Source organism: Gossypium hirsutum, chromosome A10 (assembly GCF_007990345.1).
Source record: "Gossypium hirsutum isolate 1008001.06 chromosome A10, Gossypium_hirsutum_v2.1, whole genome shotgun sequence".
Classification (NCBI taxonomy): domain Eukaryota; kingdom Viridiplantae; phylum Streptophyta; class Magnoliopsida; order Malvales; family Malvaceae; genus Gossypium; species Gossypium hirsutum.
The window spans coordinates 112,854,588-112,879,130 of NC_053433.1; the positions used below are offsets into that span (position 1 = coordinate 112,854,588).

General features: G+C 31.2%; 1 protein-coding gene and 1 long non-coding RNA gene across 2 annotated transcripts; both read left to right on the plus strand.

The window, feature by feature from the left end:
• Positions 1-6,371: 6,371 nt before the first annotated feature.
• LOC107897790 (uncharacterized) lies at positions 6,372-7,477 on the plus strand. Its single transcript, XR_001684278.2, has 2 exons — positions 6,372-6,728; positions 7,040-7,477. It is a non-coding gene; the product is annotated as an uncharacterized lncRNA (long non-coding RNA).
• An 8,612-nt stretch (positions 7,478-16,089) lies between these two features.
• Positions 16,090-17,859, plus strand: LOC107897791 (3-ketoacyl-CoA synthase 19). The gene has a single exon (XM_016823361.2). It carries the CDS (start codon positions 16,229-16,231, stop codon positions 17,600-17,602), a length of 1,374 nt encoding a protein of 457 aa, XP_016678850.2. The 5' UTR covers positions 16,090-16,228; the 3' UTR covers positions 17,603-17,859.
• Positions 17,860-24,543: the final 6,684 nt, after the last annotated feature.

Consider the following 24,543-nt stretch of genomic DNA (forward strand, 5'->3'; position numbering starts at 1 on the left):
GTAATGGATACGGGTAGGGAGTGTTATATATAAGGTCCTCCCCAGCTTGATGTCCACTTTCCTCTTAAGTCCTTTTGTATAAAAAAGATCTTTTTCAACATCAAGTTTCCCTCATGGAATTATCTACTGCGAACCTCTTTATCGTAAGCTTGCATCATTTGTTTTTGGTACGTTTGACCATGACGGGTAACTTTCAACCTCTTTTATTAAGTTCACTGGATCCATTCTGCTTCTTCCAATTTCAATTTTGACAAGACTCGGAGAAAAGTAATCTCATTTTCAATGGGCGAAAGCGCTTCTATTCCATAAACCAATGAGCAATGTCTTGCCCCAACTAAGGTCCTAACCGACGTTCGATAAACATAGTGGATAAATGGTGATTTCTTATGCCAATCTTTAAAAGTCTCGGTTATCTTCCCCATGATCCTTAGTTTTTTTTGGTTGCTGCCTTTGCTGCACTGCAATATGACGCCTAATCTTTGAACAGACTGCAAACTCTTGACATTTTGTAGTTGTGTTAGGCATGATCCTTTCTGGCATTCTTTGTTGGCACCTCTTTTCTCTGTTATTTTTTCAAAATTTGATGACTATCGACTGAGTAATATTGACATATGAAGCGACATTCACCCTCTTGGTGAAGTAATTGATGCCTGCTAGAAGCTTTCGACGAGATCGGCCCAATAACCTCTATGCCTCATATAAAGAAAATCTACGAAAAAATGAAGGGACAAATGGATCTTGTCTCCATAAATTTGGCATTTACGACATACTGATGCAATCCCCTTCTACGGTGGACCAGCAGAATCTAAATCTCATGATTAGCCTGGCCATCGTAAAACCATTAGCATATGCTGTTCAAACACCTTGTAGCATCCTCACGCCTTAGTAACCCAAGCATATCTTGATGCGATCATGTGAAAATATCTTTGACTTCTTGGAATGACTCAATGATGTCTCGCTTTGTCTTTGGGGTGATGCAGACTCTGATGTTTGCTTCTTTCTCTTGTCCTAGGCTTACTGTCCATTGACTTTTTGTAAAGTAGGATCTGTTTTCATCTTACTCTACCATCCTTAACAAATCAGGAGATATGTTACAGTCTCTGTCATCTTCCAAGTCCTAAGATCCCTCAAGACACATATCTCGCTCAAAAGAAGATTCTGGGTCAGTAGCAACGTCGCTCATGTCGTTGATATCTAGAGACCTATTGAAGGCAGATGCCAAAGAATAAATGATTTTAAGGATGATTATTTGTACGGTATGATCATGAATGAAGAATAAATGAATATTTGAAAGAAAGTCCAAAGAACAAAAGAATCTAAGAACAATTATTTGTACCGTATGAAATGAAATAAAAGAATATTTGCTCAAAAAGATGTATTTTATTGAAATAAAGACTTAGGACACAAGCCTATTTCACCAAAGGATTCTTATTGCTTCTAGGCTTAAAGCAACAAGCATGTTTTAAATATTACTCTAGATTAGCTCTAAAAATAAAGGGATCTCTTCCACAGTCCCATTGTTCAAAACACTCCCAAGTATGCAAGGGTTTGGAAACTTTTATTCCCTGGTTCCCTCTTTGGATATGTCATTCAGATTCCACGATATTCCTTCCAGGCTTTTGACTTGTTCAAGGCATTACAACTCTTTTGCCTCCACTTTCAAATCGCATTTACTGCATTGTCTGAGCGATTTGGTTCTGATGAATTGTCAAACTTTACAACTCCTATTTCAATGAACCTTTCGACCAACTTTTTAAATGTAGTGCAGTTTTCAATTGAGTGTCCCGTTATTCCTACGTGGTACTCGTATTGAGCATTCTTATTATACCATTTTGGGAATGGACGTTGCACGGGTTTCGAGTAGAACGGAGACACCACATGTATATCAAAGAGATTCTGATACAACTCCTTATATGACATTAAGATGGGTGTAAACCGGAGTCTTTCTGCATTCGGCCTCGAGTTAGATTCCTACTTTGAAGAGCCTTGATAGCTAGTGGTAACAGTCCTCGGCTGGCCTACGTTGAACAATTTGGGATGCCTTTTACTCATATTATTCACTTCATTTTCATTTCTCTTTAGGGTTGGTCTCTGAGCGCTTTCTCTTGCGTCTATCTTCCCGCTTTTGATTGCATTTTCAATCATCTCGCCGGACATTACTATATCTGAGAAGTACATTGTAGCGCTTCCCAACATATGGGTAATAAACGGGGCTTTCAGAGTGTTGACAAAAAGCATCGTAGTTTCTTTCTCCATAAGAAGTGGCTGGACTTGTGTCACTACCTCTCTCCATCTTTAGGCAGATTCCCTGAAGTTCACACTTTTCCTTTTTTCCATATTCTGCAGTGTAATTCTGTCGGGCGCCATGTCTATCACGTGGCCATATTGCTTCATAAAAGCCTGTGCCAAGTCCTTCAATAAATGGATTTTGGCACGGCTTAGTTGGTTGTACCATTTGGCAGCTGACCCAATCAGACTATCTTGGAAGCAATGAATTAATAGTTGATTGTTATCAACATAACCTGTCATTCTTCGGCAGAACATCGTGATGTGAGCTTTAGGACAACTAGTCCCATTATACTTTTCAAATTCTGGAGTCTTGAATTTCGGCGGGAGTACTAAATCTAGAACCAAATTGAAATCTTTGGCGCTGACCCTGCAATGGTAATCAGCATTTTCCATTGCTCTAAATTTTTCCTCCAACCACTTCGATCTTCGAGTTGTTTTGGCAGTTCAACCTTGCTTTTTCTATTCCTGCCATTTTGTCTAGATCAGGAACTACATGATTGGTTGGACTGTTCCTTGGATTGGAACCTGAGCCCGTCGGGTAGTTCATGGGTGCCGAGGTATCGGCCTGATGTTGTTGGGATCTGATAGCAATAAGTACATCTTGCGAACATGTCTGATCGTTTATCGGGAAGAAAACCGGAGGGTACAGAGACTCCTCATTGTCCTCCCCAGCATTGATCATGGAATTTTTTCCTTTTTCTAGCCCCTTAGTCAGTAATTGGGACAACTGATTCATCACATTCTTTTGGGACTCTAGCATTTGGTCCCTCATATCATGCTGGATCTTTGCTAGTTGCTTTTGCATTTGCAGTTGTAACTAGTCTTGCATCTCTCTTTGAAGTTGTTCAAGTCTTTCCAATCTTTGATCCATATCTTTTATCTTTTTTCGTGTACCGTAAAGATGCCTAATCGTTTGAATTTTTTTGGTTCCCAGGTTAACTAAAATAATTTTACCTAATTAGAGTGCTTTAGGGAAATTCTAATTCAAATGATGCAATGCAATGCAAATGTATGGAATGAATGCAAAAGAAAGGAAGGCGTTGATTCTAAATTCAATTTCATTAGAACAACTTTTCTAGAAAACAAATTCCTTTACATAAAACGGATTACATATACGACCTTTCTCTCATATTCCAAGCGAAGACACCTATCTTCCTTTTCATATCTGGATGTTATGGTCGAGTCTTGCAAATTTTCTAAAAGATATCCCCATTAACTCCTTTTTGCTTGATCTAGGCTGCGACTCGTTGCTCACTTATCCTCGCGATACTCGTCAGCTCCTTTAAGAAAGTCAAGACGTAACGGCCCTCGAATAATCTTTGTCGGTTTTAATCCTCAGGCAATGAAGCAAAGTTGTGTATTTCTTCATGGGCTATCAGCCTTCTATCATTGTGTTTACTTGGACCATATTTAGACAACCGTGTTATAATCCACTTTATCAAGAAATTCGTTTTCTTATGACAAACTGTTCTATTTAGCAATCAAATATGAATCAACACCTCCTTTCTATGATGATGTAATACAATGCAGTTATAAACAAAACACAAACAAAACACGTTAGTACAGGAGAAATAAATAACAAATAAAGCACTTATTCGGGTGACCACTAGGGGTTCGGAGTGGCTCTACCTAGGGTAAGCTCCTAGGTCTCTCTATATGTGGCTCGGTTCTAAAGTAAGAGTACCCGAACCAATAGATTCCTTGATCCTCACCCATTATAGGCTCATATAGATTAGGTTCGGTTCAGGGGGATACATTTCTCTATGACCATGGGGAGATGAAAATCTTACGAAATCATAGGTATAGATGTATCCCGGAAGTAATCGACTAGCCCATGCGGAGGTGAAAACCTTACGAAGGCATAGCTTCTCACTCCCACTTAAAAGGTGTGACCACAGCGGTCATGCAATGCAATGTGCGAGGATATATGCATAAGAAAAACTCGAAGCAATAAAGAAAAAAGGAAAAATAATGAAAACCTTAAGAAAAACTGATGAAATGCAATGAAGGGATCATAAGTTTAAAACGAGTTTTCAAATTTTCAACAAAGGACAAAAATCAATCAATTTATGGCTTGACTCTCAGGGTCCCCAGCGGAGTCGCCAAGCTGTCGAAACCATTTTTTTGAAAAACGGGGTCGACTTTGGTTTTGAAAATGGAAACAAAAATTGAGAGTCGCCACCAATCTTTTTTGTTTAGGTGTGATCAGATCACCTAGAAATTTGGTCATTTTAATAGAACATTTCGATTTACTAAAATAACAATTTTGGTCTACGAAATTTGAGAAAACGGGTTCGGGAATCGTTACGTACGAGGAAGGATTAGCACCTTCGTAATGCCCAAAATTGGTACCTAATTGATTAATTAATGTCTTAAAGTCGAAATTTAAAAACTCGAGAACAATTTAGAATACGATCCCTCTTTTTATTAATGTTAATTTTACAAAAATATTTGAATAAATCGAAGGAGATGCTAAAGACCTTCTTGTCTCGAAGTAATAAAATATCACATCCAGTACGTTAGGACACGACATTTTAAACCCTCGAGAATAAGATTATCTTTTGATTTTCAAAACTCGTGTATTTTAATTTTAAAAGGATATTCGATTATTTGGTCAAGCGATAAATCGAAACCCAGTACGTTAGGGCACAATTTCTCGAATTTCCAAACACGAAATATTATCTTTATTAAAAACTCATTTTCTATGAATTTTGGTGGAAATTAGTGAAATGCTAAAATGATACATATATATATGGTTTATTTAATTATGTTAAAAAATCATTTAAAACTTTTAAAAAGGGTCATTCGCGGCTAATAACAATAGTACAACAAATATTTGAAGTGACAATAATATCGCATAAAAAAAACAACGTATAACATTAGCATCAACGAACCATAATGTCGTCAAACATTAACAACAACAAAAATATGATGCAAATGATAATATGGGGAACAAGAATAACAAATAACAATAACAAATTCAAAAAAAAAAAACAAATAAAGACAATAAATAAATAAATAAATAAAAAAGGGTCTAAATAAAATTTTAAAAAAGAGCAAATAAATAAAAGAAATAAAATGTTAAATAAAACACGTAAAATGATAATGACAATAATAATAATCTAAAATTTGAAGGTATATATAAAGATATAAAATAAATAAATAAATAGTAAAATGATAATAATAGGAAACGATGAAAATAAACAAAGCTTATTTAAAAGAGTAGATAAAAAAATGATATTAATAATATAATAAAAAATCTGAAGTTTAAAAAAAACTATGTAAAAGTATATAAATAAATAAAATGATAATAACAAGAATAAAATGTATATAAAAAATAAAAGTAATATTAATACATAAATATAAATAGAAGTATAATGAATAGAAATATAATAGAAACATAAATAAATAATTAAAATTAGAGAAACGGTAATAACGTTAGAATAATAAAATAAACATGAATATAAATATAATACTAATAGTAATAATATAATAATGACAATAGTAACAAAAAATAATAATAATAATAATAATAATATCAATAATAATATCAATAATAATGAAGATAACAAATATGTAAAGAATGTAAAAATAAAATGTAAGCAATTTAATTTTAAATGTGTATAAAAATAAAGAAATGATAGCAACAAGATAAATAGATAAATAAATAGTAATAATAATAATAATAATTACAATGTGAAACATGCGAATGACAGAATAAATAATAATACAAATTTAAAATACAAAATAAACGTATAAAGAAATAAATAAATGCATGAATATATGAATAAACAAATAAAACAAAACATAACAATCTATAAAGGTTGAAATTAAATGAATAAAGGGTTAAATCGAAATTTGAAATGAAATTTAGAGCCTAGATTATAATAAAAATGACAAATAAGGACCGAATCGAAACTAAATGAGGTTAAAGGGGATAAATCGTGAAAAATAAAAAAGGAGGGGCTAACACTGAACGCGCAAACAAAGTGGAAGGGCCAAAAGGAAAATATCCCCGCCCTTCAAAACGCTGCACCTCATGCAGGATTAAAATGAAATAAAAGTGAAATCATCGGGTCAAATTAAAAAATAAAGAAAATTGAATTGTGGAGTAATTAAGAGGCCGGAGGACCAAAAGGGTAAATAGCCTCTTTTGCAGAAACACGCGGATCCCATGGTTAAGGGTCGGGTCGACCCGTTTTACGCAAAACGACGCCGTTTTGGCGCCTTAAACCAGGGCCCAAAACGACGTCGTATGGTTTCCTTATAAATGCCAAATTTTCAACAAAAGAAAAATTCATTCCTTCAGCCTCTTTAAAAAAAAAATGGACCCTCCCCTCTTTTTTTCTCTACTAGGGTTTCAAAAGAAACCCATCATCACCGAACAGCCTTGGCTCCACCGTGGACGGTGGTCGGAGCCACGCTAAGATCGGACTCGGGTAAGTCCCCATTCCCTTCCTTTTTCGTTTTTTTTACTTGAAAATAGATTTGTAATAATATATAAAAAGAAAGAATAGGGAAAACGAAAAGAAAAAAAAGAAGATAAAATCAAGATCAACCTCTTTTTTTTATTTTGCTTTTGATTTCTGAAATATTTGTGATACAATCTCTTTTTTTGTAGAAAAACCCCCCCGTTACAATCTATTTTTTGTGGCTTTATAGCCAATCTATTGTTCACTTTTTGCTACTGTTTCTATCATTTCTTGCTGCTATCTTTTGCTTTTGTGTCCTCTTTTCTCGCTGTTTGCAGGTCCTTGGAGGTGCAGACGATGGGACGGGGCAAGGAGTGGTTGATCCTTGAGCGTTGAATGCACTGACCAGGCACGTGGGGAGCGACGCACACTGCTGCTAGGTTTTTTTTTTTGTTTCTTCTTTTTTTTTAGGGTTATGGACTTGTAAAATTTTGGGCTAGGGTAGTGTTTGGTTTGATTTGGGCTTGTTGTTATTAAGGCCCAGTCAAATTTGGGCATTTACAAATATCACCACCACAATAATCCATAAAAAAAAAGAATAGAGAGAAATACAATACATTATCGGTACAGGTTGTGGATGCAAATAGAGTAGATATTATGTTTTGGATTTATGTTCAAGTCATATGTGGATCAACAACATGTATTGTTAGAAATTACCTTGCATGGTCGTTGGGGATGAAATCAATGATTTCATTGCTGGCTCTGTTTTCCTTGTATTTTCAGCTTCAATTTCTTTTGCCTAGATTTTGCCGGATTATCTTGTCGAATCTATTCGAATTAGAAATTTCAGTTATTGAACTAGAAGTCTTAAATTTTGATTTGATCGAAAAAAAAATAATTTGAATTCAAACCCGAATTCATCCTAAGCTAAATTGTTTATTTACTCGAATTAATTTAAAATAATTTGAACTCGAAGAGATTAGAATCCAAAATACTTCAAATCCATATGATCTGATTTGTAAAATCCAAACTCAAAACAATTCAAACCTAAGATGCTCCGAAAATTTTAAAACTTTAATTAATTTGATTCAAATTCATCCACCCAATTGAAGACAAATCTACTTGAATCTACTAGTTTTTTAATGTACCCTTATCTATGAAAGACTTTAAAATTGAAAATGACAGATTAGGTATTGTTAAGTGTTTTTCCGTTGTGTCTCATTGAAGGGGACAATCAAGTATTTATACACATTGTTATTGTTCATGGAATTGACGTCCTTAGTAAGTTCTATACATGTTGGACACATGTACTTTTGATTTGTCTGATGGACTTCGTGGCCCCCACATGTAAACTCTTTGGGTTTATATGCAAATTGGAACCGTGGACTCCCCATGTGAGCACTCCTTGGCATATGCGAACTGAGATTGCGAATTCCCCTTGCTAAGCCCCCACTGTAAGGGGCCTGCACACATGCATCCATCTAGTAGAGCCCAGCCGAGTCACGGGTAAACAACTTTAGACTTTATCTACATTTTAAGTTGGTGATCATAAAAACATAACAGGTCTAGACTTACTCATGAGTTTAATAACCCACTCTAATTAAGATAAATGTGAGTATGACATTTTTCATCTTGGTCAGGTACGTCCCGCTTGAATTAAAGATTAATGACAAAAATATATAAAGGTTAATAAAAGATTATATATTTTTAATAGTTTATTATTTTATGAATAGCAAAATGGGTTGCTGGGTCGAACTGAATGTTGCCTCAGCTTAGAGTTTTTTTTTTCAATTAGGCCCTTTTTTTTTAAATCAGGCTCAATCCAGCTGGCCCATGCACATGTCCACAACATTTAAAGGAAATATGTGGAATAGTTGGCAAAATTTTCATCCACCATTAAATCATCAACCACGGTTGAGCAATTGAAACTAGTAGTTTCTTTTGAAGTGTCTCCTTAAAATTAATTGAGTATTAATTTGTTGCTGCATTACTTGAAATTTACGAGTTTGAAATGTATAATGTTCCCTCAATGATTTGGGTAATATATGGACATAATTTTTTACCATTACTAAAGTGTGAAATCGAAACCAAAAAGAAAATCCAAAAGTCGTTGAAAATAAATGTTAATTGTAAGCTGCAACTTGAAAAACAGACTTAAATTTCAATGGATGAAAACGAAAAGTTTAGGGAGTGTGGGGGTTGGCATTTAAAATTCAATGAGAAGCTGAAAAGTCAGATGAAAATTAGGTGATGGGATAAATGTATGGCGGCTTTGGTTAACCACTGACTGAACTGTGACATTTTAGTGCATAAACCTCAGCCTGAACGTATGAATCCACAATGCCTTGAGCATGAAGTAATCTCTATTTTCTTTCGTATTTTATTGAAACAATGAATTTGTTTTCCTTAAAAATCTGGGTATACTATATAGCAATTAGTCAAATCAAGTCTTTTATTAACAGTTGACTGAATATCTTTTCATGGAAAAGCAGTGGAAATTAGCCAAAGAACTGTCACATGATCTAGTTGAGTAGTCATTAATGATGTCTTCAAACAGAAACGAAAGGAAGGGAATTCGATAAAAGACAGTATAATTCAAAGCAGAAAATAAATGACAAAATGAACAATATGGCTATGGGTTTGCGTACGTTGATAGTACTGCAAGCACTGTTTTTGTGTGTTTAAAATCAAACATAGCGTGATCGTCATTAAATGTGTGTTGGCCAAGCAACTGTTCTCTGTAATCATTTACAACCATTTATATATATCCAAAACTTTCTCTATGAACCATTGAATTGTTATCAACTAATCTATAACCCACCCATATTGATGGATGAATATTGAAGATTTCGGATATTGAAAACACAACCACAACACTATAATCCCAAACTAACTAATCACTACATTTTATGCATGTAAATCTGTAAAAATATCGTGAAAATATTTGTATTTAGAGTTTGATTGTATTTTAGTCCTTTTTTTTTTCTTAAAAGGAAAGTTCTATCTATTTAATAAATATATTTTCTTTGTTTCTTTTTACATTACTGGTTAAATTTTAATTTTGGTTCTTCTATTTTTTTATATTATATAAAAAAGGTTAAATTTTAATTTAAATCCTTATACTATGTTCAAATTTGAGATTTAATTTTTATAAATTAATTTTAACATAATGTGACACATCAACATTTATAATGTTATTAGTTAATCTAAATATTTTATTCTAATTAAAATGCTAACATAAATTTTAATAATTTTTAAAAATATTAAATATTTTGTTAAATTCATGTCCATTATAATGTTATTTTTTTGTCACATGATTATCGAGTGAGTACTTTTTAAATTCTAGAATGTTACGCCAATAAAATTGATATAAGAATTTTAACGATGTTAACAACTGGACTTAAATTTTTAATTTCTAAACATAAAGGAACTAAATTATTAAAAATAAAAATATAGTAATTAAATTTCAAATATACACAGAGTTTAAAAAGTAGAACCATATTATAAACTTTAAATTTTAATTATTTAGTTCAAAAACAATTAATACAACACAAAACTGGATAAGAAGCCATACTAATGTTAAAGAAAAGATCCTACTTATCTTAATTATCTCATGTCAAAAAGTCAATTAAGTTCATATATTAAATTCACACTCAATTAAGCTATTGTCGTTAATTAAAATAATTAATTAAATCTCTCCATTAAGAGTGTCTGTCATTAACCATGTTGACCGTTAAAATAAATTGACGAACTAATCAAACGGTTACATGTCGTAGCTTTTGGTTTAGTCTATTATTTTTCTCATACAAAATGGTTAAAAAAATCATAAAAATTATATAAAAAAGAAAATATTAAAATTAATATAAAATTATTAAAATTATAAAATTATAAAAACTTATAAATATTATAAATTATAAATAATAATAATAAATTATAAAAGGAAATTTATAAAATTAATAAAGTTTATTTAAAATATTTAAAGTTAAAAAATGTATTAAAATTCTTTTTTTGATATAATGCTTAGAACTAGCTGTAGCCCCTCCCTAACTCATAAATAGGAGGATAATGTGCTTCAATGCACTCAAACCCATATCCTCTTGTATTGAAAACAATGGCCATGCTAAAGACTCAATTAACTCGTATTAGAATTCTTTAAAAATAATAATAAAAATTGTTACAATTTATTAAAAAATATTTAAAATGATATAAAGTTATAAAAATTATAAAATAAATCATAAAAAACTTGAATTGGATCGGTTATCCCCAAATTGACAAGGGTATAGGTCTGGGGAAAGCCATTAGACCAGTTGACTTAGGAATTGGGTAGTTAAATTGATTTTTTTATTTTTAAATACTTTTTTCAAATCAAAATTTCCTTATCCAACTATTATCATATGTCAAAATGAAATATTCTAACCAAGGTTTTTAGTATCAGACTGGTGGTCAAACCGATCAAGCCACCCGTTTTTCAGTTCAATTGATCTGCCTAGTTCAATTAAATAAAAATTAAAAAAATAAAAAGAATAAAAAATTGGTTCAACCGTTTGGTTCCCAATTCAATCGATCTAATGGCTTTCTCTAGACTGATACCCTTGTTGATTTCGATCTAATTGGTCCAACTGACTAATTCGATCTAGTTCAAATTTTTATGATTTTTTTATAATTTTTGTAATTTTATATAAATTTTAATACTTTTTATGATTTTCATAAAATTATAATATGTTTTTATAAAAATTTTAAATGTATTTTATTAATTTTTTTATAAATTTTTATAAGTTTATATGAATTAATTGATGTTGATCAATTTTGCTTTCATCTCATAAAAGACATTGATGTGAACAAGTACTTTATATCCGAAAAAAAGTCCACATTAAACTAATAGGTAATGTGACATTTAAAGACGTCTCTTACTTTTTATAGGATTGATTGTGATAATGATATTATTAGGTGCAATTTAATAAGTGTTGAGCAAGTTGGGAAAAAATAGTCGAAGGGTTAAAATACCTTCTTAGCCCTAATACTTCGGCAAAATTAGAAATTTAAAATCTCTACATTTAAAAAGTTACAAATTTTGTTTAATACCTTAGTCTAATCATTATTATCATAAGTATTTTTCAATCAAAATTTGTTTAACTTAGCATGTTGATTAGGTTACCATCATATAATTTGGTATATGATTGACAGAAAATAGCCATGTTAAGTTGACAATTTTTTACAGAAACTATTAATGATGTTAAATAATTAGAGTAAGGTTCTAAATTGGAAAAATAATAAAACTTGTTTTTTTAACTTTTAAAGTATAAGTATTAGATCTAAAAATTTGTAAAGATACACATAAAAAAAACAACTTGTTTCAACCAAACCAAAATAAAGTCAAATTGAGAAGATTTCGAGTAATTAATCCAATTAATTCAATAGATAAGTTGAATCAAAAATATTTTTTTTAAGGATCTTACAAGTATATTAGTAAGTACTTGAATGATTACCTCAATCAAATTAGTATAAAACATAAATGGATTGAAATTTAAAATATATTTTAGATAGAGTTACACGTTGTGGGATTTAAAGTTAAAATAAATTCAGGTGAGAAAATATTGTAACACCTCGTTACTTGACTTGATTGTCGGGTATGAGTTATAAGGTGTCATATTCGTTACTGAAGCAATTACGATTAAATTACATTCATTTTCAAACCATTAAACATTCAAATGTAACTAAAACAAGTGTATTAAAAGATACATAATCATTTTCGGGTCTTATATGAGCTTACGAAAGATCTTTTACTAACCTGAGCTCGAAATAGGACCAAATAATAAGGATTCTAAAATTTTGGGTTGACGTTGCAACACTGAGGGTTTCTTGTCACGATGCAACTCTCTATTTGGTGCTCATCGTGACCTTGAAGCAACGACATCTCCACAAGGACTTTGCTCTATTTCTCGTCGCAACATCAATGGTTCATCATTGTAATGTGACCCATTGTTTCCAAAAAGGACCATTGAAACAAGTTTTAAAAACCTGTATTAACATGAATAATCTCAGTCACAATCAAACAACATATTTACAATTGCATATTAGACAAAACATACCAAAACGGTACTTCAAAATTACATTACGCGGCTAAGTTTCAAGTTTGACATTTTCGATACAAAACCTACTTAAACCCTAGGTAAATGTCATTTACAATTGAAAGGGTACTTTTACCAACCTATTTAACATTATTCATAAATGTTCAATTTCCAACTTGATCTCTAATGATCATATCATATAATACAATTAAGAATTAAACACAAATATTTATATAATCATGACATTCAATTTAATTTTGGAGTCTACCAACTCATCCATATTCGTTTTGACCCCCATGCCTCGTTTCGATGAACTTACAAGTTGGAACGCAAACTTTTTTCAAAATACAAACCATATTCGATTATACCATTAATTTCATAACATTACTAATTCCATTTTCAGCATTAAAATCATATTTATAGTTTATAACCCTTATTAACTTGACTCAGAATGGGACGGAACACACTAGACTGGCATCAAAGTGCATTATCATATAAGTTGAAATAAAGGAATCTGGCACATAAAGTGTATACTGGTGCACAAAGCGCATATTAGTACATGAAGTGCATCCTACCGCGTAAGTGCATAAACTCCTACACAATCCAATCCTATGGCTTGCCAACTATAAATGTACCACCAAGTCTATTGTTTAGTGTACGGTTTGGCTAATTTAAGCTCCCATAATCTCAAATCTATAAAAATTACAAGAAAAGACGTTGATTGCACTTACAGTTTTATAGCTGAAATCTTTAGGGCACAAAAATGATGGTTTCTCTTTTATTTTTCTTCTTTGGCCGGTTGGAGAAGATGAATATTTCATCTCTCCTTCCACCAATTTCTATTTATATTATGTTTTACTTTAATTAAACTAGTTTAATTAACTTAAGCCTTAATTATTTAAGCTTAATCATTAATTAAGTTAAGCAAATGGCATCATCCATCATCTCCCACTAACATATATTTAAAATAGGTATATTTTCTATTTTAGTCCTTTGGTTAATTTCTATTTAAGTCCCTAAGTCTTAATCTAATTAAAAATTATAGTGATTAAACTTTTACAATTTAGTCATTGAGCCTTAATTTCTCACAAATTTGGCTAAATTACTTAACCAAATTTTAATTCATTAATACACTAACTCTGTAAATATCCATATTTAATATTTACGAATTCAGTTTATAGTAATGAGATTCTGAAATTGCCTTTTCTGATACCACTGAAAACCGGGTCGTTACAAATATATAGTTCATACATAATAGTACTCAAATCTAAAACATCAAAATTTCAATTTTATCATTTTAGACAAAACTTCATCTGGAAATTTAAAACAAAATTTAAATATTAAATATAATACTTAACAAAAAAATTACATTTTGTCACACCCATGATGTTAGTGGAAGAAAATATTTTAAATTTTTTTTCTTTAAAGATGATTTGAAGTTTGGATAAACAAAAGCGTCATCATAAGAATATTAATTAAAATTGAAAATAAGAGGTATTTCTATAATTTCATAATTGATTTAGTGATTTGATTAAGAGTGACATCAACTCACTAAAGTATCTAAATATAAGTATTAGATAAGAATTTTGCTAAGTGATATGGTTACAACTAAGAAATTATATGAATCATATCTCATCACACTACACCAAAATAGACTTTTTCATGACGTTTTAAAAATGTCATGGAAACAACACCAAGATGTCACTAAAAAAGAATTTGAATTTTCATGATGTTTTTGGTAAAACGTAAAAAATGTCACGCATTTACTGTAAAGAACGTATTTGTGATGTTTTCACAACACTTCTTCTTTCATGACAATTGTAAACATCATGAAAAGTCACAAAACGAAATGAAAAACTACATATTTCCTTACATTTCAAAATGCCACGTTGACTAATGAAAATGTAACAATAGGTTTGTACATATAGTAAATCGCCATGGAAAATTAGGGTGAAACATCATAAAAAGTTTCCATTTTGTGACTTTTCGTTACGTCCCTAAGCGCCACAAAAAATGGAGAGAAACTAACATATTTTTGTCTACTTGTGACATTTAAAAATGTCACCAAAATTTTCAAACAAAAACTTTTGTTTTCCTTATCAAAGGTAACTATAGTTACAAAAGTGTCATGAAAACTGTTACTTTCTGCTACACTTATATTTTGAATAAAAGGGAATGAAAAGAAAAAAAAATGTCACAGAAAATATTCAGAATATAAATATCAAAAGTCCCCAAAAGTCATAATGCAAATAAAATAATGAAATGAGCACAAATACATAAAGTCCACCTTACAAAAATTAAAATCAAGTACTAAGGTTCAAATACTAAAACATAAAGCTAAAATAAAAATGAAACTTTTAGTTGAAATTAAGATAAAATCATACATGTGATCATGAAGATTGAAGGGTAAAATCATGAAAATTATCAACCAGATTGCAATCTAGAGTCACGTCAGTAACTCAAACATTAGATTGATGAGATGAGTGATCATTAACATGTTGTGATGGTAGAAGGGTAATTGTTCCTGATGGCATTTGTGTAGTAACCTTGGCTTGGAGATCACAAAACTTTCGCCACAAAATTGGTGGAGGGGGAGTCTCATTTGTGTAATCAACTTTTAAAATCAATTTTTGTTAGTATTTATTATGACTAAGATATCTTTTATGTCTATTTTATGATTCAAGAAAATTAATGTTTTTGGGAAAAAAGATTTCTTTAACAATCATAATTATAGTACAAACACAAATAAATATATGAGTAACCATAACATATAATTAAACTAATATAAAGCATAATGGATGGAGAATCAAAAAGAATTGAGCAATATCCATCCATGAGCATACACACATGTTGGGACTAGAGATCCACATATCGTGAACATGAGTGCTTAACAATCTAAGATATTTGCCCTAATCAACAACACAAAGGCATTATTGGCCATATATATATTGATTTAACTAGTTCACAAATGTCTTGTTTAAACAGGGGTGAAGTTAGAATTTTTTTGAGGGGGTTTTAGGTTAAGTTATACATTTTTATAAGAGTTAAAATGTGATTTCACATTTGTATTGGTTTATATCTTTACGTTTTTTGAAAGAACTAAATCAAAATTTAACATTTTTTAGTGGTCACACTATAATTTTACCATATATTATGATTTTATGAATTTGGGGTCTAATTTGGAGGTCTAAAGCATAAATTCTCTTTTTTTTAGGGGGGGCATAACCTGTGTTCCCTGTCCTTTATATTAAAAAAATTACATAGGACCAAGGTGTTTTTGTTTTAATTGAACTGGTTTCCCAGCCAGGTCAGATTGGGATATCGTTTTCTTTTTAATATAAATAGACATATATCCAATCTACCAAGAGTATACCAACTAGTATATTTCTCTCAATTTCTTCACATTTCTTGATTTTATACATAAACATCCCATCTCCATCACATTCTCAAGCCTTTTCAATGGAGTTTTTAATGAAAATATGTCTCCTTTTCCTTTGTGGCCTCATTTCTCACTTTGTTAACATGATTTTCCAGAAGAGAAATCAGCAATGCTATATGTTGGGTTATGAATGTTTCAAGGCTGCCGATGACAGGAAGCTCGACACTGATGCGTGCGTGAAAGTTGTGTTGAGGAACAAGAATCTTGGTCTGGACCAATACAGGTTTCTTTTAAAAACCATTGTTAGTTCTGGTCTTGGTGAAGAAACTTATGGTCCAAGGAATGTTATTGATGGTAGAGAAGAGTTTCCTTCGGAAAACGATGCACATGCCGAGATGGACGAGATCATGTTCAGCACTCTAGACACTCTATTCGAGAAAACAGGAGTTTCCCCGTCGGAAATCGACATACTCGTCGTCGATGTCTCGTTGTTTTCACCAGCACCGTCGTTAACTTCCCGGATTATAAACAGGTACAAGATGAGGGACAACATTAAGTCCTTCAGTCTCTCGGGAATGGGATGTAGTGCAAGCATGGTTGCAATCGATATGGTGCAGCAGTTGTTCAAGACATACAAGAACCAGTTCGCCATCGTTGTGAGCACCGAATCAATCGCCAGGCATTGGTACTGCGGCAAAGAGAAGTCTATGATGTTATCGAATTGCCTGTTCCGTAACGGTGGGTGTTCAATCCTCTTAACAAACAAAAGGAACTTGAGGGATCGATGCTTGTTGAAGTTAAAGTGTACCGTAAGAACCAATATCGGATACGATGACGAAGCATACGGATGTTGCATACAGGTTGAAGATCCACAAGGTTACCAAGGTTTCCTCCTTACAAAAAACTTAACAAAAGCTGCTGCTAAAGCTTTTACAGGGAATCTCAAGCTCCTATTGCCCAAAATATTACCAGTTTGGGAACTGCTTCGATATGCAATATCAACTCTCCGGAAAAAATCAACCAAAGGCCAAAATTTAAGTTTCAATTTAAATCTCAAGTCTGGGGTTGACCATTTTTGTCTCCATCCCGGTGGAAGGGCAGTGATTGATGGGCTTGGGAAGAGTTTGGGACTTAGTGAATATGACTTAGAGCCAACTAGAATGGCACTATACAGATTTGGAAACACATCAGCAGGTGGTTTATGGTATGTTTTGAGTTACATGGAAGCTAAGAAGAGGTTGAAGAAAGGTGATAAGGTTTTCATGGTGAGCCTTGGAGCTGGGTTCATGTGCAACAACTGTGTGTGGGAGGTAATGAAGGATGGTTTGGAAGATACTAGGGTTTGGGAAGATTGCATTGATGAGTACCCTAGAAAAAACCTGGTCAATCCCTTCACTGAGAAGTATAGTTGGATCAATGATGAGTGCTTGAACTTTGTCAGGCTTGACGATTAGTTCAATTAAGGAAATTGCAGTTCATGTTTTTCTTTAAGGAATTTTAAGCAAGTTGCAATTATTTGTGTGGATATTTGACAGGCAAATCTGAAAGATATCCCTGGTGCTTACAAATTCATGTTTGGTTTTCTACCTTTGGTACTTTTTTTTTTTTATAGTTGCTGATCAATTGTTCTATCAAGCTAGCTACTAGGTCGGTCTATGTATTCTCCAAAAGTAAAAATATTGTTCTCCTTAAATAAATAAAATGATTTTACATAAAATTAAAATTAATGTCAGATTTTTAACCCATTAAAAAAGAGTGAGAATGTTTTTTTATATATATATATGCCACCAATTTGCTTCCACGTGAACTTGGAACTTGGAAGTTGGAAGTTGGAACTTGGAACTTGGAACTTGGAACCAGCTTTCCATTGATTATTCAACTTGAGCCAACTTTACTCGTTTTAAACAACTTTTAGACTAATCGTTGAGCAATAAATTTATGAAGCTTAAAAGGCCGGCAGGCAAAATTTTTAATTTATTTTTTATATGAGAAATTATAAATTAATATTATAATAAAATAACAATTTGAATTAAATGAAAAATTTTTAATTCAGTTTTTATATAAATAAATAAATTATAAATTAATAGTAAAATTACAATTAAACTCCTTAAAAATAAAAAAAAATTATGTTTAATTTCTTCAAAAATGATGAAATTATAAATTGATACTTAATAAATTTATATTTTAATCTATGAAAAAATTATAATTAATTTTCGGCACCTGTTAAAAAATTTTAAATTCATCTCTGAATGTGATAACTATATTTAAACTTTTTTATAACTTTGATATTTTTATTTGTTTTACTATCTAAATTTAATTCTATTCAAGTAGTGAGAAATATTTAGATAAAATCTTTCAACAATCATAATTCTAAATTTTAAACTTAATCTAAATAGGTGAAGACAAAATCTATTGTTACCTTTTTTTCAACTATTTAGTTGAAACTTTAATGAAAAAAATAATAGCAATCGATTAAAATTTAAGAGCCCCATGTGTTTCATTTACGTGTTCTCCATGCCATATCAACTATTTGGCTTGTTTGTGTCACTTTTCTTCTATTTTTGGTACATTAATTGTCACTATTCTAATTATTATAATAATATTATTGATCCATAGACAATGAAACCATTTTTAATGTTTAAGCATTCAAGAGTTTTTCAACCATGCTGTCATACACATTCATAACAATCAAGCAAACAGCCACCGCCATTTAAAATTATGGTTTCCAATTATTCTCATATCTAACATGAAAATAAAAACATAATTTAGGAATCGGAAAACAAATTATAAATGCATTTTTTTAATCTAAAATCAGTTGGATATTATATTTATGTTATAATTATGAATTTTATCTTTTTTATTTTATGAAAATTAAAGAGTTAGTTCTTTTACTTTTGTTAAAATATGATTTTTGCTTTTTATGAAAATTTAAAAGTTAATCTAATGAGGTAACATTGTTAAATCTTATCATTAAATTGTTTATCTAAAAATTAACAATTCAACAATATATATGTAAAGAATTAGCATAATCAACAATTAACAAATTATATACAACAAGTTAGCAAAATCAACAACTTAAATTCATGTGTTTAACATCAATTTGGATTAACTTGTCAATTATCATAAAGAAAGAGGATCAAATTTTGAAAAATTAAAGTAAAGGGATTAGCATTTTCAAGTTTTTTTTTTTGTAAATGGATGAAATTTATAATTACACCTATGTTTTTATGAATCAAATTAAGTTAAAATTTATATTCACATATTAGCTTGATGATTTAATAAACTCAAATTTTTTTCTTTTTTTAATAATGAAGCTATGGTTAAAATGACAAGGTTAGGGCTCTAGATGTTGGTGCCTAGGTTCGAATTTCACCTATGTCTATATTAATTAATTAAGTTTGAAATTTATATTTGCATGTTAGTTTAACAATTTGATAAAACCAAATTATTCCTTCATATTCTTTTTCCTTTTTTTTTCTTGGCGAATGAAGCATTGGTTGAAATGAAAAGGTTAAGGCTTTAGATTTATGTAAGTTATGTGTGAATGTGTTAGTTTGAGTTTGTTGATATAAAGAAGTGGCTTAGAGCTTTAGATTTATGTAAGCTATGTGTGAATGTGTTAGTTTGAGTTTGTTGATATAAAGAAGTGGCTTAGAGGCTACGGATAGTGCACTTGATTGACTGAGAGTCATAAGGTGATTAAAAGGTGATTTGGGCAGTATTAGTTCTTAAATGAAGTAGTAAGAGAGGTCTTGGGGCATAAAGGGAATCCACCATCTTTCGAACCCGTGGGAGTGTTCCTTGCTAGCCTTAAAATAGCTTCATTTGGATTGAAAGGATGTTGATCCATGGAATATTGTCTCGCCAACAAAAATAGGTGCGATTTAGAGTTCTAACATTTGGTGTTAAACCCAACAAACTTTTTCCTTTTATCCTATGTGCTCAAGCTAACAGTAGCAAAACTTTATAAATGCTTTAGTAGCCTTAACAGATGATACAATAGATATAATAGTAGGAAATTGCCTCATTCCTACTACTAGCATCACTGCCAAGGTTAAGGAAGTGGTGGTAGAATTGCAAGGAAAGGAAACAAAGGTAGACAAAAAAGAAGAAATTGTAGAAATGAAAATTGACGTGAGAACAATAGTAGTGGCAATGGGAGGAAGATCCTGCACAACACGTGAGGCCTTGGATCTATGAGTCTCAATTACCTCATCAGTACTTAAGTGAAGCCCTACCTAGCCTTCCCTATCCCTACTAGTAAAAGTGTAACACCCCTATCCCGTAACCGTTGTCGGAATAGGAAAGGGGTATTACCGGACTTGTAACTCATGTCAGAATAGTAAAATTTTAAACTTTTTCTTGAAATAAAGATCATTCATTTAGATAAATGCTAAATACAGCCAGAAAAAAAAATTAAACTTCTATAAGTACACATTCAAAGGATACCATTTTCGCATGGCTCATATACATTAATCAGAGTATTATTCCGCTACTAGTCTATTCTATACATGCCATGAAATAATCCAAAACATAGCAGTACCAAACAGTGGATAGTGATAGTGTGACGAGTTGTTGACGATCCCCGAGCAAAGGCCAAATTTGATAATCTATAAAACAGAGAAACGTAACAACAGAGTAAGCTTTCAAGGCTTAGTAAGTCTTAAGTAAAACAATTAACTTTTCTAGATTAAATACATTTATAACTTACACAAAATCCAAGTGACGTCTCGATGGGCTTAATAGGCCTACACAAGTACATAATACATACCTGGCCAACTTAATGTGCTGAACATCCGAAATTGTTGATTTATTACTAAGTCGCTTAAGATTAGACCTTACACAAATCACGTTTTGAAATGTCAAGATATATCACCATTCGGTCAAATAGATTAAACCCTATGTATGCACAAGTAATTCATCTATTTCATCCAAATTTAAGAGTATATACCCTTCGCATAAAAAAAAAACATCAATGCTATTTTTAGTTTAATCAGTCAAACTAAAACATAACACTATAATCACATTCGGTTTTCATATTTGGAAACACATATTCATGTTTCACATTACATAAACAATTTGATAGAGTCAATACTCGTTGAATATAACTTATAACCATCTCATAAGTGATTCCCAAAGTACATTTGTAATACAAACGAAATCGAGTTCACATAGCAAGTAAGTATCACTTACCATATACTTAACCTTTGTACACTTACCGTTTCCATAGTTACCAATTACCAATTAAATCCTTCAATACCTCTAACCACTTAATCATATGCACTCATTTCGTGCACATACACAAATGTGTATATATATGTATTTAGGAGCTTAGTTCTTTAGTTCATATTCACATTAATATTTCAAATAATCAAATCATGACAAGTATTAAAGTTTCGTATACGTATATAAAGGACTAAACATATTCCTTATCACATATACATAAATGACCAAACGCAATCCATACCTTGTATTTGCACATCCTGCCGAATACAACTCAAATTAATAAATTTTTTATGAAACTAATTAAATCCTTATCTTAAAGATATACAAATGGTCTTCGGTTTGAAATAATTCAAGACACTTAGCCATAGCCTGTTAGGTATCACTTCATTCGAACTTATTCGTATCTCAATATAAATAGTCTCATTTCACGGGAGCCATTAGGCCACATCACGTAGTCAGCGAGTCTTAACCCGGATACTTTCCAAATTCCATGTATATTTAATCACATGTTACTACATTTCATACAAACTATCACCTTTGTAATTCATTAACCTCATTCGAATATAAGCATATAGTATGTACCTTATCTTCATGTCATAATATCATTCGACTTTAATACATATATATATCTATCAATAAACTTCCAACTAAATAAGAAAATACACACATGACTTACATTCTTCTCATGACAACCATTCGGCTAAACAACATATAAGTCACTACACCTTCAATTTATAAAATTATCAACACATATTACATATACATTGCTTACGTTTATAAAATAGCCATTCGGATAACTTACACACATTTAAATTTTAGCCATTATGGCCTCACCACCTATATATTTATCTTGTACATCAATTCAGCAATAGCTTATAAGCAACTCAATTAGTTTCATCAATGTTTACAACAAAATCACAGTTTCACTGCAAGCTGTTTTCTTGAGCAACAATCATTAAATTATTTGTAACTGTAGCTACGGGACTCCAAATGAAGTGACGTAAATTTTCCCCCAAAGTAGACTCATATATCTTCTATCGATAAAATTTTCAGGATTTTTGGCTTGGCCAATCAAAACCAGAATTTTCTTAAAGTTTCCCCTATTTCACTGATCGACTATACTGGCCACTCTTCACTACGAATCAAATTTCTCATTGTAAAAATTTCAAAATATGTTCTTGTTTATTTCATTTGGAACTAGACTCATTAAGGAGTCTAAGAATATAAAATTTATCTTATAACCATTTTTGTACTATTTATAATGATTTTCTAAAAACAGAACAGGGGATTTCAGATTCATTCTGACACTGTCACACACAACTTTAAATATCTCTCTATAGGAAATTCCTTTTCTTGCATTGTTTATTTTATAAGAAACTAGACTCATTAAGCTTTAATTACATATTTTATTCAGTCTCTAATTCCACTCCAACAATTTATGGTGATTTTCAAAATTCACGCTACTACTGCTGTCCTAAGCAGATTATTACAATTTGTTCTTAAATTTCCAAGTCCAAACACTTAAGAACTTACCATTTGAGTTTAAAACATATCATCATATATAAGTACTCCTTATTACCAATCGGCTAAGGCTCATAGAAGTAACTTATTCCTTATCATTTTACTATAGGTAATTACACCAATTCATAGTCCCATCTTTACCCGTATTCCATATCATTCTTCATTATAACTAAACTTATATGCTAGAAACTTACCTCGGATGTTGTCGAACGATTTCAACGGCTATTCGATTACTTTTTCCTTTCCCCTATCCAACTTTGATCCTCTAAGCTCTTGAGCTAAATCAAACAAATTTACTTCCCAATCAAACATAGTCATACGGCATCCATATACATTTTAAAACCAATTCCTTTGAATCAATTGACCACTTAAGTCTATTATCATTTCGTTTTCAAATTTGTGTACTTGGTAAGTCACATTAAACAATTATATATGTAACTTTAATACATATTTATATTCAAATGTCTCTATGACACAAGGCGTATACATAAGGCATTAACATTCATATAAATATATTTTAGTCGATTACTCAAGTTATGCACAACATGTATATATATACACTCTCATATACATTATTATAAATATTGCCGAATACTTAACACAACTAAACTAAGAATTTACTCAATATCATCTTAATTAACTTCTACTTATACATCAAAGTTTCAAATACAAAGTATTTAACACCTATGCATTTAAACCGGATTAGCAAACACCCATAGACCTTGACCGAATGCCATTAAACACAAGTCAACAAAATCTTATGATTTCAAATCGAACTCTTAGCAAGAATGCACAATGCCGAACCCTTAGATGATTAAACATCTAATTTAGACAATTTAGAACACCTAAACGACACTTGTTCAAAACATTAAACAACTACATGTTCGACTATTACACATATGAGCATTAAAAATTTACTATCAATAAGCTCAACTTCTTGCAACAACAAATTCTTCATCAAAGCTTAAAGGCTACAATCAAATTATTTTCTCATTAACCATAACCGAATGTGCCCTACATCCATCAAGATTTAAATTTTTTTTTGGTATGGGCTAAGTAAGAAACAAGATGATTAACCTAAAACAAGCTTAAATTTCAAAAAAATCTAACACCATTCACTAACCTTCTTCTCCTTCAAAATGACCGAAAGTCTCCCCCCTTTTTTCTTCTTTTCAATTCGGCAAAGAAGAACAAAGATGAGCTTTGTTTTCTTCACCCAAATTTTCACTTATTTTCTTAGTCAATAGTTCATTTTGTATATTAAATTGTAAGTAAACAAACTAAAAAAATGCATATAATATGTGTTAGTCATTAGCATGGCCGGCCACTATCTCTAATTGGTTAATTAGACATGCAAGTACAATTTTTTTTATCATGCACTATTTGATCACTTTTATATTTGTCTAAACATTTCACAATTTTCTCACATAAGTCCCTACTAATAAATTTCACATATACTGATAAAATTAAAGCATGAAACTTTTACACATTCATATTCACATAAAATAAACGTAAAATATGACAGTTAATTATTTTTATGACTCGGTTTTGTGGTCCCGAAACCACTTTCCAACTAGGGTCAAATTAGGGATGTCACAAAAAGTCTTCTCTTTCTTAACAACTCATTGCCTGTTAGGGATCGACCTGT